At 33.9% G+C, this 16,316-nt stretch overlaps 1 protein-coding gene across 1 annotated transcript; it reads left to right on the forward strand.

Annotated features, from left to right (window-relative positions):
- Window positions 1–3,825: 3,825 nt before the first annotated feature.
- Window positions 3,826–14,723, forward strand: LOC148938408 (uncharacterized). The gene is made up of 3 exons (XM_089107817.1): window positions 3,826–3,868; window positions 5,040–5,210; window positions 14,086–14,723. Exons 1-3 carry the CDS (start codon window positions 3,826–3,828, stop codon window positions 14,721–14,723), a joined length of 852 nt encoding a protein of 283 aa, XP_088963943.1.
- The last annotated feature ends 1,593 nt before the right edge of the window (window positions 14,724–16,316 follow it).

Below are 16,316 nucleotides of genomic sequence, written 5' to 3' on the forward strand. Positions count from 1 at the left end.
CTCACAAGTCTTTCCAACTTGACAAATCATCCAGGACAAGAGGGCATAGTAAGAAGCTGCTTAGAGGGCGCAGCAGACTCCACAACCACTATTTCTTCAATTAAGTGGTGGCCCCCTGGAACAGTCTTTCCAATTCACCTGTCACCAATCCCTCTGTCAATGCATTCAAGATCGCCGTTGATAAGAATCAGTCCACCAAACCATGGAAACAGAGTGGGACGCTGCTGAACCAATGGCTCCCCATCTTCACTGACCAGCAACTTTACAGGGTTTTTTCCTTATTTCGCTAGACACTGCGATTTAAGGTAATTTTGAGAGGAATGGAAGTTTTTTTGGCTGATTTTGGTAGATGACACAGGAGTGCTTTTTTTCAGTTGATAGGAGAGCTTCTTTAACGTTTGTCCATGATATGTTCAAATCAGAAATGATTAGTTCTGACCAATTTATTGAGGCTAGTTCCTTCTGTATTGCTTGATAGTCAATAAAAGTTTGAGGACAAAGATCAGGTTGCAGACGTCTATTCTGTGAAGGGGTTGTCAAGTCACTATCTCTATCTGTTTCTGTATCGAATTTCTAGGGTTTAGAAAATTTTGTATGTGGCAGTTCTACTAGCCTAGTTAAATTTTGACAAAAAGTATTTTGCCTTTATTTTGGGAAGTAATTTTTTTTCATTTGTTCTAGTTTTTTTTTTAAATATAATTCATTTTATTGCAATAGAATTTTAAGCCTTAACCAAGTTTTACCTTAGATTTAATTGATAGATTTATAAATCTGTGATACCTTAGAAATCAGGATCTATACTTAAACATTTTCTTGGCTCAAGGAAGCAGTGGATCTATCTCTTGGGATTACTTTTATAAAAAACAAAATTTTTAAGGTAACAATCCTTTGGAAAGAAATGGATATAGATGCTTCTAAATACTATCCCAGGTGACTATTACGGTTCTGGATCAAATCCTTGTAATCCACTACTACTTTTCTAATCCATTTAGATCCGCTATTTTGCAAGATGAATAGAAACCTCTAATTTAGCTTTTTACCAAAAGTGCTAACGTTCAGAATTTCATAGTATTCCCCTCAGGAGAGGCCAACCATTACATCTATCAGCAGAGATTTCTGGATCTGCTCAGCAGAGATTTCTGGATCTATTTTTCAGCAGAGATTTCTATTTTTAGCAGAGATTTCTGGATCTGCTCTGGATTTCCCAATGTAATTTTATTAGCATTATAAAATACTTCAGGTAATATCTGTATAAAATACCCAACAAAACAGGTAACATACCTGTCAATAATTTTCTAATTATTTAGTTGCCATGTTCCATAGCAAGGTAGCTAACTTTTTAGTACTATCTCATGCAAACTTACAATAGTTCTATGAGTGAAGGGAGTAGCCTAAGAAGCTGTGTTGATATAGTCACAAGGCTGACAGTTCCATGGGTTTTTATTTAGATTATAATTATGCTGAAACTACTGCAGTACAAAATTTTCGTATATTCTGTATTTTAAAGATTTTTAAGCCGATTATAATAGACATGGAATCTGCAAACTTGAGTAGGATTTGCTAAGAAAACACAGTATCATCTATAATTAATCTTTCAATTTGAAAAAAAAAACAAATAAATCTATGGAGGTATATAGATAGTGTTTAGGGAGTATATGGAGCTGTGTCAACCTTGTTACTGAAATCACAATTCTAAATTTTCTATTTTTTTGGGGGGAGGGGGTCACGGGGGTCTGAGTAGGTATGGTCATTTTTTTTGTAGAAGTAAGTAGTAAGGCTATTATTTTGTTTTGTCGCCAAAAAAAAGATAAAAACAATCCAAAGCCATTCCTGGTGCATAGGTAACGGAATCAACATTTCAGCCTTGGATCAGCCTTGTTTCTAGGGTGAAGTTTAAATTCTACTATAAATAAACATGAGGAAAAGGATACATAGCCACAGATGGGATTAAAGAGGTAAAGAATAGTGCATAGGTGTCTTGGGGAACCGGGGGGGGGGCGGCTAGTTAAAATTAACATTTGAGATAAACAAAAAGAAAAACTGAATATTGTATTTAAGAAAGCGGGCAGAATGAGTAGCTGTTCAAAGACATTTAAAAGCAATAGAGCAAAATAGGAAAGGGCCTTTTTTTGGGAGGGGGTATGTAGGAGAATTACTATTTAAATTACATTGAAAAGAAAGACATAATTTACTGGAGTTCAAGAAAAATTTAATGGTTGTACCAAACATACCCTATTCAAGGACATATCAAGACCTTTAAGTTTTAAAGACTAGCAATTTTTGTTTCTAACACTTCATCACAGGACCACGACTTCTTCTCTTTGTAAATCCAACAGTCAATTCATTTGTTGTAGCCAGGTATTGATTACAAGATATTTCCTTCAACCCTAACCTTGACGTAAGATAATACATTTAAATTAAATCGTTTAAAAAATATAACATTCTGTAAGCACTGACCCTAGAACAAAAAATGATAATGTTTCTATATCTCCAAACAAGTCAAAAGATGATAAGACTTCGAATTAGGCAAATATAATGTTGGTAAAAGGGAGTATGTGTAGCTGTTCAGCCTTTTCACTAAGATGACTTGTATTGCACCTAAACGTTTTAATAAATAAATACCTAAAACAGGCATACTGTGTACAATTATGAAACAATGTTGGAATGAGGGTCGATTTTAGCTCTTGAAATCTCAAAATCTTATGATTTAAACTAAAAGTCCTTAGAAAATCAAGATGAAGTATTTTAAGGTTTTAAAGGGGTCTTTTGGAGTAATGAGAATTGTAATTAAGATTTATATGTGAAATTAGTAAGGATTCTTGTCTTAGTTCAGTTTCTTCATTGAATTTTCAAGGCTATAGCTGCCTTGCTGTTGCCATTATCGAAACTTAGTTCAGAAAGACTTCAGAAAATTGTATGAGAGACTCTGGAAGGGATAACGAATTTTCTCAAAGTTGTGACCTATCTTTATATTTTTTTTTTTTTCATGCCCGAAAATGTTATTATGCTAGTTTTCAGATAAACTGCTCATTTAAAGATATACAATTAAACTATGCAAATAATTTTTTCCTTAAATTTTGCTTAATTATTCTTAAATAAAATTTTCTCATTAAAATAAATCTTTTGCTACTCATCAAGGTGAGGATAAAAATCACTTTTTTATATACAAGTCCAATGACAAAGTGGAGTGATTACACAGTGAGCTAAATCCTGAAGTGTGAAATATTTTTAAGTCTCTTGATTTCCCTGGGAAAGGGGCTGTCTCTCTCTCCCTCACCAGCACCTATAAACAAATACCAGTTGTATGTCCCTAGGTTTAGGAGCTTAGGCTTATTTTCCTCTAAGGGGCAACATTCTGCCAACATATTTTAGATATAGCAACTTGAATTAAAAATACATTGGTCCAATTGAAGCAACTAGAAAAGGGAGTATTAAAAAAAGGGAGTAAGTAATACCTACTAGTATGACATCTGTTCAAGATTTGTTTTTACCTTTTAGCCTTCATTTGAAAGCTGTAAACTTTTATAGGAACTTAAGATTTGCTTAAGACTGCTTAAGAACTTAAGCTTCTTTGCTTAAGAACTTCTGACTGTTTTAGCAAAGATGAACAAAAATCTATTTACCATACATCTATTTTCACTAGTTGGTCAATGTAAACTTAGAAATGTCAATAAATCTGTCTTTAATTTGGATATATTCTTGATCTATTTTCTTTTTGCTTATATCTCCCATCCATTTTCTAGGTTTTGTACTCCTTCTCTTTTGAAGATACAATATTGAAATTTGTGAAGGGGAGCTGACTATATTTGACTCAATTTATGAAACATGGAAACACCTCGCCATGTTGGCATCACTGCTATTAAGCAAGGTAATTTGTATCATGAGGGACTGAGCCAATTATCTGCTTATTTGTACTGCTTTTGTGCTGTACTTATTTTTTAGCCTGTCTTACTTTTGTGATTTTTGGGCTCTATATATATTTTATACAATATTGTGTGAAAATTAGGACAGTCATTGAACTTCTCGTTTTTGCTATTTTTATTTTAAGTATAGACCAAACTAACTGTAAAATTTGTCTTTTGTTACTCTAAAAAACAACTTCTTCCACAAAGAGACTTTTCCAATTAATGTCTGCCAGGTCATGCTGTTTTATTGCCTTTGTTTAATTTCATAAATTATTGCCCTTAAGTTAATGTTAAAAAAAACATCAATTTCAATTGCATCGGCTTCCCACCAGAAATCTGTTATTAATTTTAAATGGATGTTGAAACATTATCCCTCTTTCACTAAACAAAGCAGATTGGCTTTAACCTTAAAAAACAGAAATAATCAGGATCGGAATAACAAATTCTAAAAGTCCTTGGTTTTACTTCCAGCCAATTAGGCAGCCTAACAATGATGTTTAAGAGAAACAGCTCAGACTCATCATTCATATGCCTTGTCTGTGTCCTTAGATAACCAAAATAATGTAATACTGAAGGCGTTGACCTAATTTACCAAGTATTGTCAGAAACTGTCTAAGAGGGGGAGGGGGCTTCAATAGCGTTATCTCAACCAAGATAAGAGAATGTAGACCACTTGACTAGATGAGTCCCAAAATCTATTCTTTTTACTTATGAAACATTTTTATTATTATTTCTACTTGTTGTTTGTATCCTAACTCATGAATCCAGGATTCATGAGATAAATTGTAATTAATTTTGACTTGTACCATGTGATTTCCACTTATCTAAACCAGCATACAATGAATATTATTTCAGTGTAAATTCGTCTTCTACCATTTGTTTTACTTTACCTGCTTACCATAGGGACGAGTTACTTTTGTCGTTACTTATAGATATTTACCTTTAACTGTTTAATTGTGCAAAGATAAAAACAAAGATAGTCAGAAAAATTTTATCTTTTCTTTCTATAAGTTTTTACTCATCAGTAAATCCATTTTTAACCCTATTATAAAGTTTTCTCTTTAAAAACCTTTATACTCATCACTGAATCATTTTTTGAGATTTCATAAGTGAATTTAGTTTTAATTTTCTTAGAACTTGAAGACGCATTACCCAATGATAAGAGTCTGTTTGGTAGTACTGATTCGTTTTTATCGCTCAATGAGGAAGTTTTCGTAGAAAAGAGTCTTTATACAGATGCATCTGTAAAGCTTGAACCAGATTACAACCCTCCTAAATTGGAGCCAAATATTAATATGGACGGTGGTATGTTTTTTTTTATATCTTCTTGTATAACTGGGTGCCAGGATAGAGTTGCATTTTTAATTCCTTGGGAAAATATGGTAGAAACTGAAATATGCTTTTAGTGGATGACCCACAAGTTAGTGGACCGGAAAATATAAATCTAATGGCGGAATTCCAGGTACTACAGAAGTATTTGTTTCATAAGGAGTCTTGGAAACTGGAATAGCTAGGACATGCCATTTCTTTCCTTAAACTGGTTCTTTGAATAAAAATCATTTCATATGATGAGAGTGTTGTCCTTATTTAAAATGTCTTCCAGTGTGTTGAAAATGTATGGTATAATTGCAACGAAACCGAAAAGTTGGCCTAGATTAAAAACTGATAAGCTTATGATAATTTATAAAATAATTTGTTTTATTTGGTTGTTTGTTTTATAAAGCCCATTTTATTTTCAATTTCCAAAAGGGCGGAGAGGGGGCGGTATCCAAGGCAAGTCATTTTAAACTCTGGTGAAGAGGTTAAACCTCTGGGACATATTAATGATACACAGATACCAATAGCGACTTTTGAGTTTATTTCACGTACATGCCTAAAAACCTCTTGTGAAGACCTTCGACGCTGGCTATACCAAGCGTGCCCCCCCCCCCTCCAGTGCCAATTTGATTGGTTTTCAACCTCTTGTTTTGAAATTTTCTAAAATTGTTTTTGCTGTAAAATTTTGCTTTTATGAGGAACCAATATAAAGGTCACCATTCTTGCCAATCAATAGAATCTTCAGTGTGTTGGGTCACCAATCAGTATGTAATGCCCAAATTTTCTCATTAGACAGGTTATTTTTTTTTCAATATAAGTCTTGAACTGTCTTTTACTATGAGTAAGGGTTGGCTCTTTACTAAGTAGCAGCTATTGCCACTATTCTACAAGAAAATTTAGAAAAATACTATTAGTAATTGCTAAAATTCCTTATCCCTGAAAGTCTATTATCCCTTTTAAAGTCCCATTGTCCTAGCGAAATTCCTTAATTTTTAAAATCACCCTTTTCAAACCCTATATTCGTCCATGAATTTGCCATGTAAAATTCGTATGACCTTCTAAGCGTTGTATAAATAACAGACTTATTTTCCTTGGATGAATTTTTGTAATTTTTACTGTAATTTTTGCAGAAACGGAACATACCTCCTCATATGATGATATAGTATCAAAATATTATCATTTATTATCGATCCTATATTATCAGTGAAACATAAAGCCAATCTTTCTGTTATTTTTTCTTGTATACCTGCATATTTATTTATTTTTCTTCATTTATTTACTTAAATCCAGCATACAAAAACATTAAAAGAATGTAGAAAAGTATGAAAAAAAAACAAAGAAAAGAAAACAATAGTACGAGACAGATATTGGCAAAACCAATAAAAATCAGATAAGAATGCCAACTATAAAAGAATCAAGGACGAAATAATAATAAGAACATAATCAAAACGAATCAAATCCTAGTACAAAATAAGAACAAAATCCAACGAAGCAAACGCAAATTCACCCATACAAAATTAACATATTCATACATATATGAACAAAAAAAAAAGATCTCCGCAATAAATACACTCAGTAAACACATTTCAGCTAAATACTACTGAACTTAAACGGGTACCAATCATTCTGTGAATGTGGAGAACTAAGCCTTCGGTTAAGCTTATTAATTAACTTAGAAATTTGCAAGCTCAGGATCAGCATACCTTTCAACCAGTGGAGAATTCCGATGCCAAAGCGGTAATCGAAGCAAATAGTTGGCGAAACGAAAGAAAATAGACCATACTTTCAGACAATCAGCTCTAGTAAACAGCTTCCAGAACGGAGCAATATAAAAATGTGAGGAAGGGCTACAGTACTGAAAGGCTAGCTAATAGTAAGCGGTTGAATCAAACTTTTGCTGCAAAAATCGATACATAAGAAGCAGATATACGTTGTACGAGATTGTCTAGGAGAAGGGATCGGATGCGGCGTAGTGACGAACCAATCGGAAGACCTAGATAAACGAGGTGGTCAACAGCTCTAACAGTGGCATTGCCAAGCACTGCTAGCGAACGGTGGCTCACCTTTCCAATTAAAAAACACTATTTCTGACTTATCAGCTTTGAAACAAATGCCAAGTTTAAGATACTTCTGTTGAAGTATGACAAATATGTCGCTCATTCTTTGGAGGGTACGGCTGAGATTTAAAAAGTCACATGCATAACAAACTAGAGACAGATTCAATGAAGATAGATTAGAGATGTAGGGCACTATGCAGGGAACTTCATGAACAAAACAGCCAATTAATTTTATTTGCATCTCTTGTCCAGCTTTTGAAATATAATACTTACTTATTATTTTCTAATTTTCAATTTTTTTAACTCTAAAAGTGTGAGATATTTCATTTGTTTCTGGCGCAAGGATTTAGTTATACGTACAATTAGTGAGAGCATTAATAAATAACACGTCTCTTCGAACATATTTGCCTTTGGTTTACTAATAATTCAATATGCCACTCTAATCATATGAATTTACTAAAAAAAAAAATGTTTTAGTTTCCATTGATTTTAATACAATTGATTTTAATGCCTTGAAATTAGGACTAAAAGTCGAACTGAATTAGTACTAAAAGTCAAACAGTAACAAAAGAATAAAGAATTCGTAGAGGAATTAGAATAATATTTCAAATTGCCTGTTATAAACTAATTATCTACAGAAGAGTCATTAAAAAGAAATTTGTATAACTGTGTAAAGTAAAAATGTGTAAGCTATTTAAGTACATTTTACAATATTCTAGTTCTCCTTGTTGCAACGCTCTATGATAACGGTATCAGCTGAACAAGAATGTGGAACATCTATAATGGCTGGTCTGACAGGAATATGTCTAAAAAAAAAACAAATTTGAATTTTCATCACGAAATAACACGTAACATTAGTGTATTTACTGAAAATGATGAAGAAAGACCTGAGGATTTTAATACTGAAGAAAAATCTTTCAAGTGTGATGCAAGTCAGAAAAAATTCCGCCGAAAACCACACCTACGATCAGAAACGATAATAAATTACAATAAATAGCCGAGTCAAACTCAAAACGAGCAAAAATTAACACGAGTAGGGCTGATAAGATAACCCCCATTCCTTTTCAAGACCAGAACACAATTTTCACTTTACTGAAAACAAATTATGATTGAAAGGTTATCACTTTTTTACTTTCACAAATAAAAATTATAAAAAGTTTAAGGAAGAAATATCCGTATATGTCAATTAAACTGACAACATGGTCATTTGTTTGTTGTTTTTTTTTGTTGTTTTTTATCACTTTCCATATATGATCACTTTCATTACCGCAGCTTCTAATATTCTAATCTTGGCGAGTAGACTTATCTTCATTTTCTCCCAAACTTTTTTCAACTGTGAAAAAACACCCTGAGCCTTTGTCTATTCTAATTTTAACAGCTTTATTTCGCCCACCATCTTTGTTAATAATACTACCTAAGTAATTGAAGCTGTCAACTTGATGAATTTTCTCGTTATCCAACATCACATCTTTGCCTTCGCTTATTCCTAGTCTTCGTGACTTAGTCTTTTTAACATTAATTTTCAAACTTTTTGCATACTGAACTTGTAAAACCTCTGAAGGTTCATTCTGTTTGCTAACATTTTCATTCAAGATGCTCAAATCATCAGCATAATCTAAGTCTAAGTGAGTTTTAATTTCACAACTGATTCCGTGTTCTCCCATTGGCTTTACTGTCCTTATTATTATCGTATTGATGTCAATATGTTATCAATGAAACATAAAGCCATCTTTTTGCTGTTTGGTCTGGTATATCTCAAGATTTTAAAGCTAATTCTGACTATCTTAATCTTGAGGCTAACACCAATAGGGACAAAGGTGTGATTCATGTGTCCTGAAATTCTTTTGTATATTTTCATGTTCAAAATGGAAAGGTGCATCTTACACTTCCCTTGAAATTATGTGTGTTGGGGTGTGAAGGATATGTTTTATTGCTTCTGAGTGAAATGCCGGTATTTGAGGATTCATGTTTTGCTGATAAGACTCTCAGATTGTTTCAATTGTTAGAATACTTAACTTTTTTTTTCTTACAGAAATCCATGACTAAAACGGTGAACTTGATTTTATTTTGAACTCTTTTCTAACTTTTGGAACTCAGTACTTTCTTCCTAATTTCCAATATTTTATGCTAATGTTAAAAATATGAGATATCTCTTTTGTTTTTAGGGCAAGGACTTATTCATGCGTACAACTAGCTTGAGCATTAAAAAATCACATGTCTTTTGTGGCATATTTGCCTTTTATTTGTTGATAATTCAATAGACCACACTTTAGGCATTTTTTTCCAAAAATGAACGTTTTAATTTCCTGTGATTTTAATCCCTTTCTAAGAGCCGAAGATATTGCTATAAGACTAGGATGCAGTCAGTTGTTAATCAGGTGCACTGATACTAAGACTAGGTTACAATGAGACTTAATGTCGTAAGGGTTATTTTGAATGAAATTAAAACAGGGATTGTTCTTAAATTTGTGTCCTCTTAAATCGAAATTGGAGTGCAACCTTGACATTATTTGGCCAGGATTTCTGACAGTTTACGTTTTGTTATGGCCACGTTCAATGAAGCCTTTGGATTTGAAATATAGTGAGGAAAAATGTCGGTTTTTGGGATTACCATCATTGTTGCATTCAGTGAAATGTATATTTTACAGCTGTTCTGTTGTAGGTAATGCAGCTCTTGGTGACTTGATTCGCCTTTTCTTTATGGCAACAAGCATAAATTATATTTTTAGCTTTTTGATTTCTCGAAAAGTATGCTTTTCCCTAGCACAGTTCACACATTTGTAATATTAAAAAAAGGGAGGGAGTCAAACTAGGTCACTTTCTTTGTACAAATCACATCTTGTACAAGTCACACTAGGTCACTTTCTTTGTACAAATTAATTAAAAAAACTTTTTCTACAAAATAAGTTTTTCAAAAGAAAAGTAAAGAACTCCATTAAACAAAAAAAGAGCAAAAATAAAATCAAATAATCTACCAAGCGTGAAACTACAACAAATCAGCATCGATAAATAAATGAAACCCAAACGAACAGAAATTACAATAAATAACCGAGTCAAACTCAAAACGAGCAGAAATTAACATAAGTTGGGCGCAAAACCCCTTTGTCCTCCCAAGGCCTGAACAAAATTTGCACTTTACTGAAAAAATATAAATGTTTTTACTTTTATAACTTTATAAATCAACTAATACTAACATTTTGATTACTAAATATCAGTATATGTATATTAAACTGACAACGCACATTCATTTGTATTTTTTCAGGAAAGTGCAAATTTTGCAGTAAAGTGCAAACTCAGTAAAGAGCAAACTTGATACCATTCGCAATAAAATCTGTTTACTTTCTTTGATATTGCATTTTGGTTAAATTTTAAGAGCAGAAGTAGCCCCGAAAGTTTGAACATAATACCCTCAGTCGTTCTTTGGATAGTGCTGAGGTGCCTTATTGGGAATTAGCATTATCACAGTGCATTTTGATTTAATCTTAAGGAAACATTTAGTTTTTAAACATAATGGGCAAATGGTAGGGTGCAAGTGGAAGGGGGGCTAGTTGCCCTCCAATCACTTTCGATTATTAAAAAGGTCATCAGTCCTTTCTATTTTCAATCGAATGAGCCCTTTACGGAGTTCCCAAGACAACTCCTTCGATACTAAGTGCCCTGGTCTAAACAACAACAACAAAATAATACATTATACCCACATCGATCTTTACTATAAAAATGTCATGCCCTCCAATCAATTTCGACTATTAAAAAGGGCACTAGGCCTTTCGATTTCCAATCGAATTAGCGCTTTTGGAAACGACAACGCTTTCTATAAACGCCTTATATGCCCCCAGGGCATAAATTACAACCCTTACCCTAAGGTCATTCTCAAAGACCTAATTTCCAGAACTTTCTACTATGTTGAACAAAATGACTATCTGAAAATTTTGATTGGATGTGTTTGGAGGACTAGTGGGCGTGAGAGGGGAGTTAGTTACGCTCCAATCACTTTCGACTATTACTAAGGGCACTAGCCCTCTCAATTTCGAATTGAATGAGCCCATTTTGACGTTTTACGACAACTCTATCTACAAATTCTTATATGCCCCCAGGGCATAAACTACAACCTTTTCCCTTGGGGCTCTCGGTGGTTTGTCATCCTTAAATACATAATTTCCAGAACTTTCAACTATGTTGAACAACATACTTGAAACAACAACAACATCTCTAAACTTTGACTGAATGTTTTTGGGGAAATGGTGTGCGTAAGAGGGGGGTTAATAACTCTCCACTCACTTTCGACTATTAAAAAGGGCAATTTGAATTTTCAATCAAATGAGCCCTTTTTGAAATTTCTATAACAACTTTCTATATAAACTTTAATGCCCCCAGGGCATAACTTACAACCCTTGCACTGAGGGCTCTGAGGGGGTTATCATCCTAAAAGACCTAATTTAAAGAACTTTCAACTACTTTGAACAACATGGATATCTCAAACTTTTGATTGGATGTGTTTGGGAAAATGGTGGGCGTGAGAGGGGCGTTAGTCACTATCCAATCACTTTCAACTATTAAAAAAGGCACTGGCCCTTTCAATTTCCAACTGAATGAGCCCTTCAGAAGTTTTTATGACAACGGTTTCAATAAAAACTTTATATGCCCCCAGGGTATAACTTATGACCCTTGCCCTGACGGCTGTGGGGGAGGGGTTGTCATCCTTAAAGACCTAATTTCCGAAACTTTCAACTATGTTGAATAAAATGAATATCTAGTAATTTTGATGGGATGTGGTTGGGGAAAAGGTGGGCGTGAGAGGGGGGTAGTTGCCCTCTCAAGTCACTTTCGACTATTAAAAATGGTACTTGCCCTTTGAGGTTCAAATCGAATAAGTGCTTTTTCAAGTTTCTACAACAAAGATTTCAGTAAAAACATTATCTCTTTGTGTATCTATGTGTATTATCTCTGTGTGTCGTCTCTATGTATTTGTCGTCCCTGTGTGTTTGTCGTCTCTGTGTGTGTGTCGTCTCTATGTGTGTGTCGTCTTTGTGTGGTTGTCGTATCTGTGTGTGTGTTGTCTCTTTGTGTGTGACGTCTGTGTGTGTTTGTCGTCTCTGTGTGTGTATTCTCTCTGTGTGTGTGTCGTCTCTGTGTGTTTGTCGTGTGTTTGTCGTCTCTTTGTGTGTGTCTTCTCTGGTTTATGTTAGGTTAGGGGGGTTAGTTGCCCTCAAATCACTGTCCAGTATTAAAAAGGGTACTAGCCCTTTGAATTTCAAATCGAATGAGCCCTTTTTCAAGTTTTTTACGACAAAGATTTCAATAAAAGCTTATATGCCCCCAGGGCATAACTTATAATCCTTGCCCTGCGGGTTTTGGGGGAGTGTCCTCCTCAAAAATATGATTTCTATCTAAAAATAAGTTACGCTGAACAAAATGGCTATCTCGAAATTTTATTGGCTGTGTTGGGGGGAAAGAGGGGTGTGGGGGGGGCGAGTTGCTCTCCCATCACTTTTTACTCATAAAAAAGGTACTAGACCTTTGAATATCCAATCGTATGAGCGGTTTCTGAAGTTTATACGACAATGCCTTCTTTAAAAACCTTATATGCCCCCAGGGTAAAACTTAAAACCCTTGCCCTGAGGGCTTTGGGGGAGTGTCCTCCTCAAAACCATATTTTCTTTTTGGAAATCGACTTCGCTGAACAAATGGCTATCTCAAAATTTTGATTGGATGTGTTTGGGGAAATGATGGGCGAGGGGGGGGCTAATTGTCCTCCCATCACTGTCGATTATTGAAAAAGGCACTAGCTCTTATAATTGCCAATCGAACGAGTTTTTTTTTGAAGTTTCTACGACAACGCCTCCAATAAAAAACCTTATGTGCCCCCAGGGCATAACTTAAAACCCTTGCCCTGGGGGTTTTGGGAGAATGTCCTCCTCAAAAACATATTCTCTATCTAGAAATCAACTATGCTGAACAAAATGGCTATCTCAAAATTTTGATTGGATTTGTTTGGGGGAATGATTGGCGTTGGGGGGGGGGGGCTAGTTGCCCTCCAATCACTTTCGACTATTAAAATGGGCGCTAGCCACTCCAATTTCCAATCGAATGAGCCCTTTTCGAAGTTTGTACGACATCTCCTTCGATACGAAGTGCCTGGGTATGGAGAAAAAAAATACATTGTGCCCACATCGTTCTTTACTTAGGGAGCGCTAGCGCACTGCGTATGATCAGATCTTTGAAATATGTAAGACCAACCTTTCTTTGGAAGATTTGACTTAAATGAGCTTCATCTTAAATATAATATTTGCTTTTAAGATAAATCTGTCATTGTTTTGACACACTTATGACAACCTCTTTTAGTATTATACAGAAGTACTTAAAATATTATATAGCATAGCAAAAATATGATAAATTATTACTAATTGATATGATTATTCAGGGGTGAAATTGCGCTAACTGATAAAAGTAATTGATAATAGCATATCAAAATATATTTTAGACAAACTCACGTTTAAGTGGATCAGTGTATAACCTCAACTAAGGTGCTTTAAAAATGCTTTTCAATCAAAATTCAATGGGTCTTGTATTTGAAGATTCTTACTTATAAAACTATGACTAGAAGTCAAACATTAGTATTATGAACAATTACAAATAGGACACATCAGAGGAATAAAGAATTCGTTGAAGAATTAGAATATTTCAAATTTGCTGTTATACACTAATTACCTACAGAAGTATTATTAAAAATACATGCATTTAGGTGTATAAGGTAGTAATTGTTAAATGCGGAGTGATTTATTTTGAGTAAAATTTATAATTTTTAGTATTCCCTGTTGCAACGTTCAGTGAAACTGGTATCTGCAAACATGAATGTGGAACTTCTAGTATGCTTGGTGTGACAAGCATATGTCTGAAAAGAGAAACAAATTTCAATTGTCAACGTGATATACCAAGTAACATTAGTGTATTTGCAGGAAATGATGTAGTGAAACATGAAGATTTTCATAATGAAAAAAAATATTTCAAATGTGATGTATGCGAAAAAACATTCGAAAAAAAATACAGTCTATCAGTTCATCGAAGAACTCATACTGGAGAAAAACCTTTTGAATGTGATGTATGCAAGAAACGTTTTACTTCAAGTTCCAATTTAAATAGTCATCAAAGAACTCATACTGGGGAAAAACCTTTCAAGTGCGATATATGTGAGAAAACATTCTGCCAAAAGGCCCACCTATCTATTCATCGAAGAACTCATTCAGGAGAAAAACCTTTCGAATGTGATGTATGTAACAAAACTTTTCGCAAAAAAATTCACCTATCTTATCATCAAAGAACTCATACTGGAGAAAAACCTTACAAATGTGCCGTATGTGGGAAAATTTTCAGCCAACAATCCACTCTGTCTAATCATCAAAGAACTCATACTGGAGAAAAACCTTTCAAATGCGCCGTATGTTAGAACACATTTCATAAAAAATTCACCTATCTGATCATCAAAGAACTCATACTGGAGAAAAACCTTTCAAATGTGAACACGTATGTGAGAAAACAGTCTCAACCAAAAATCCCATCTATCAGGTCATCGAAGAACTCATACTGGAGAAAAACCTTTCGAATGTGATATATGTAAAAAATGTTTTAATTTAAGTTCCAATTTATCTAAACATCTAAGAATTCATACTGAAGAAAAACCTTACAAATGTGCCATGTGAGAAATCTTTCAGCCAAAATTTCACCCTATCTGATCATCAAAGAACTCATACTGGAGGAAAACCTTACAAATGTATTATATGTGAGAAAACATTAAGCGCAAAATTCACTTTATCTTATCATGAAAGAACTGATACTGGAGAAAAACCTTTCTAATGTTATATATGTTAGAAAACATTCTCCCAAAACTGTTGTATATACCCACCAAAGAACTCATTCTGGAGAAAAAGCTTTCGAATGTGATAAACGTAAGGAGCGTTTACTTTAGTCACCACTTTGTCTAATCATCAAGGAATCTCTGGGGTCTGCTATACAAGTCTATTGTGTATATTTTCGGTATTGGTTTTGTGTTTTGTTTTATTTGACAACTTGCTGTTTACTGTGAAATTGATCAAAAGTATAAATTTTAATCCTATGTGTAAAAAAAGAGTATATGAAAGCTGGTGAATCTACTGGGAATTTTTTTTTAAGTACCCAATTTGTGTATTTAATGTCTTTTTATGTTTCATTAAGTGCAACCAAAATGTACCGACTTTTGGTTATTTTATTGTAAAAGTCGAGTTTCGCAGATAGTTGCTTACCATAAAATATTTAATCCCAAATATATGAATTATCGTTAAAATTAATGTTTATTTATCATGAAGTAGAGAAGAGAGAAATTTTTGCTGTCACGTTGGGGTGTCAGGGGGTTCGAAAATAGTAAATAAAACTGTGTTTTCCGACCACGAGTCTTTGGGCCAAGAAAAACATAACGAAAAAATGGGCTTGTATTTTCTTGCTGCCCATCATTGTTAAAGTTGACCCGAGAAAAGAAAAAAAAAGGGGGATCCTTCGGGTCAAGAGGAACATAATGCAAAATGAAGTATTTTCCTACAAAACAATATTTCAATTAAGATAATATATATTTACTGCGAACTACATGAAACTTAAAACTACGAGTCCCTATGCCGGGAGATCTTAATATACAAACAAAATATAGTTTTGCAGCACAAGGTCCAAGAAGTATCCAAAACATTTAAGTTGGTGCATAGGTTCATCAAATATGGGCATTCCCTGCAGTCAAGATTATTTCCCTATATCAAGAATTCTACAAATATGAGGAAAATTATGACCCAGTTTGTTTGATACAATTTTTCAAAAATATGTTGGATAAAATAAGAAGCAGTAGTTTTGTCCGTTTAAGTTTTAACTTTGCTCTTTACTTCCATCAATATTTTCTTAATAATAACTGAACAGAAGCTTTATGTATCTAGGATGACAAAAGGGCTTATCTGTTACATCTCTGGAATGGCTAGAGATACCGGAATAAGACTTTCAGTAATTTGTGAGTGTGATATTGATC

The sequence above is a fragment of the Artemia sp. Qi Xiang Cuo genome, unplaced genomic scaffold (assembly GCF_049724085.1).
Source record: "Artemia sp. Qi Xiang Cuo unplaced genomic scaffold, ASM4972408v1 HiC_scaffold_3340, whole genome shotgun sequence".
Classification (NCBI taxonomy): Eukaryota; Metazoa; Arthropoda; class Branchiopoda; order Anostraca; family Artemiidae; genus Artemia; species Artemia sp. Qi Xiang Cuo.

What these genes read in the sequence shown, in the direction of transcription:
- LOC148938408 (XM_089107817.1), top strand. Translation starts at nt 3,826, where the DNA reads ATGGAAACACCTCGCCATGTTGGCATCACTGCTATTAAGCAAG. An exon ending in CATCACTGCTATTAAGCAAG is followed by an intron (nt 3,869 to 5,039) that starts GTAATTTGTATC and finishes TAATTTTCTTAG; the next exon opens with AACTTGAAGACGCATTACCC. An exon ending in AAATATTAATATGGACGGTG is followed by an intron (nt 5,211 to 14,085) that starts GTATGTTTTTTT and finishes TATAATTTTTAG; the next exon opens with TATTCCCTGTTGCAACGTTC.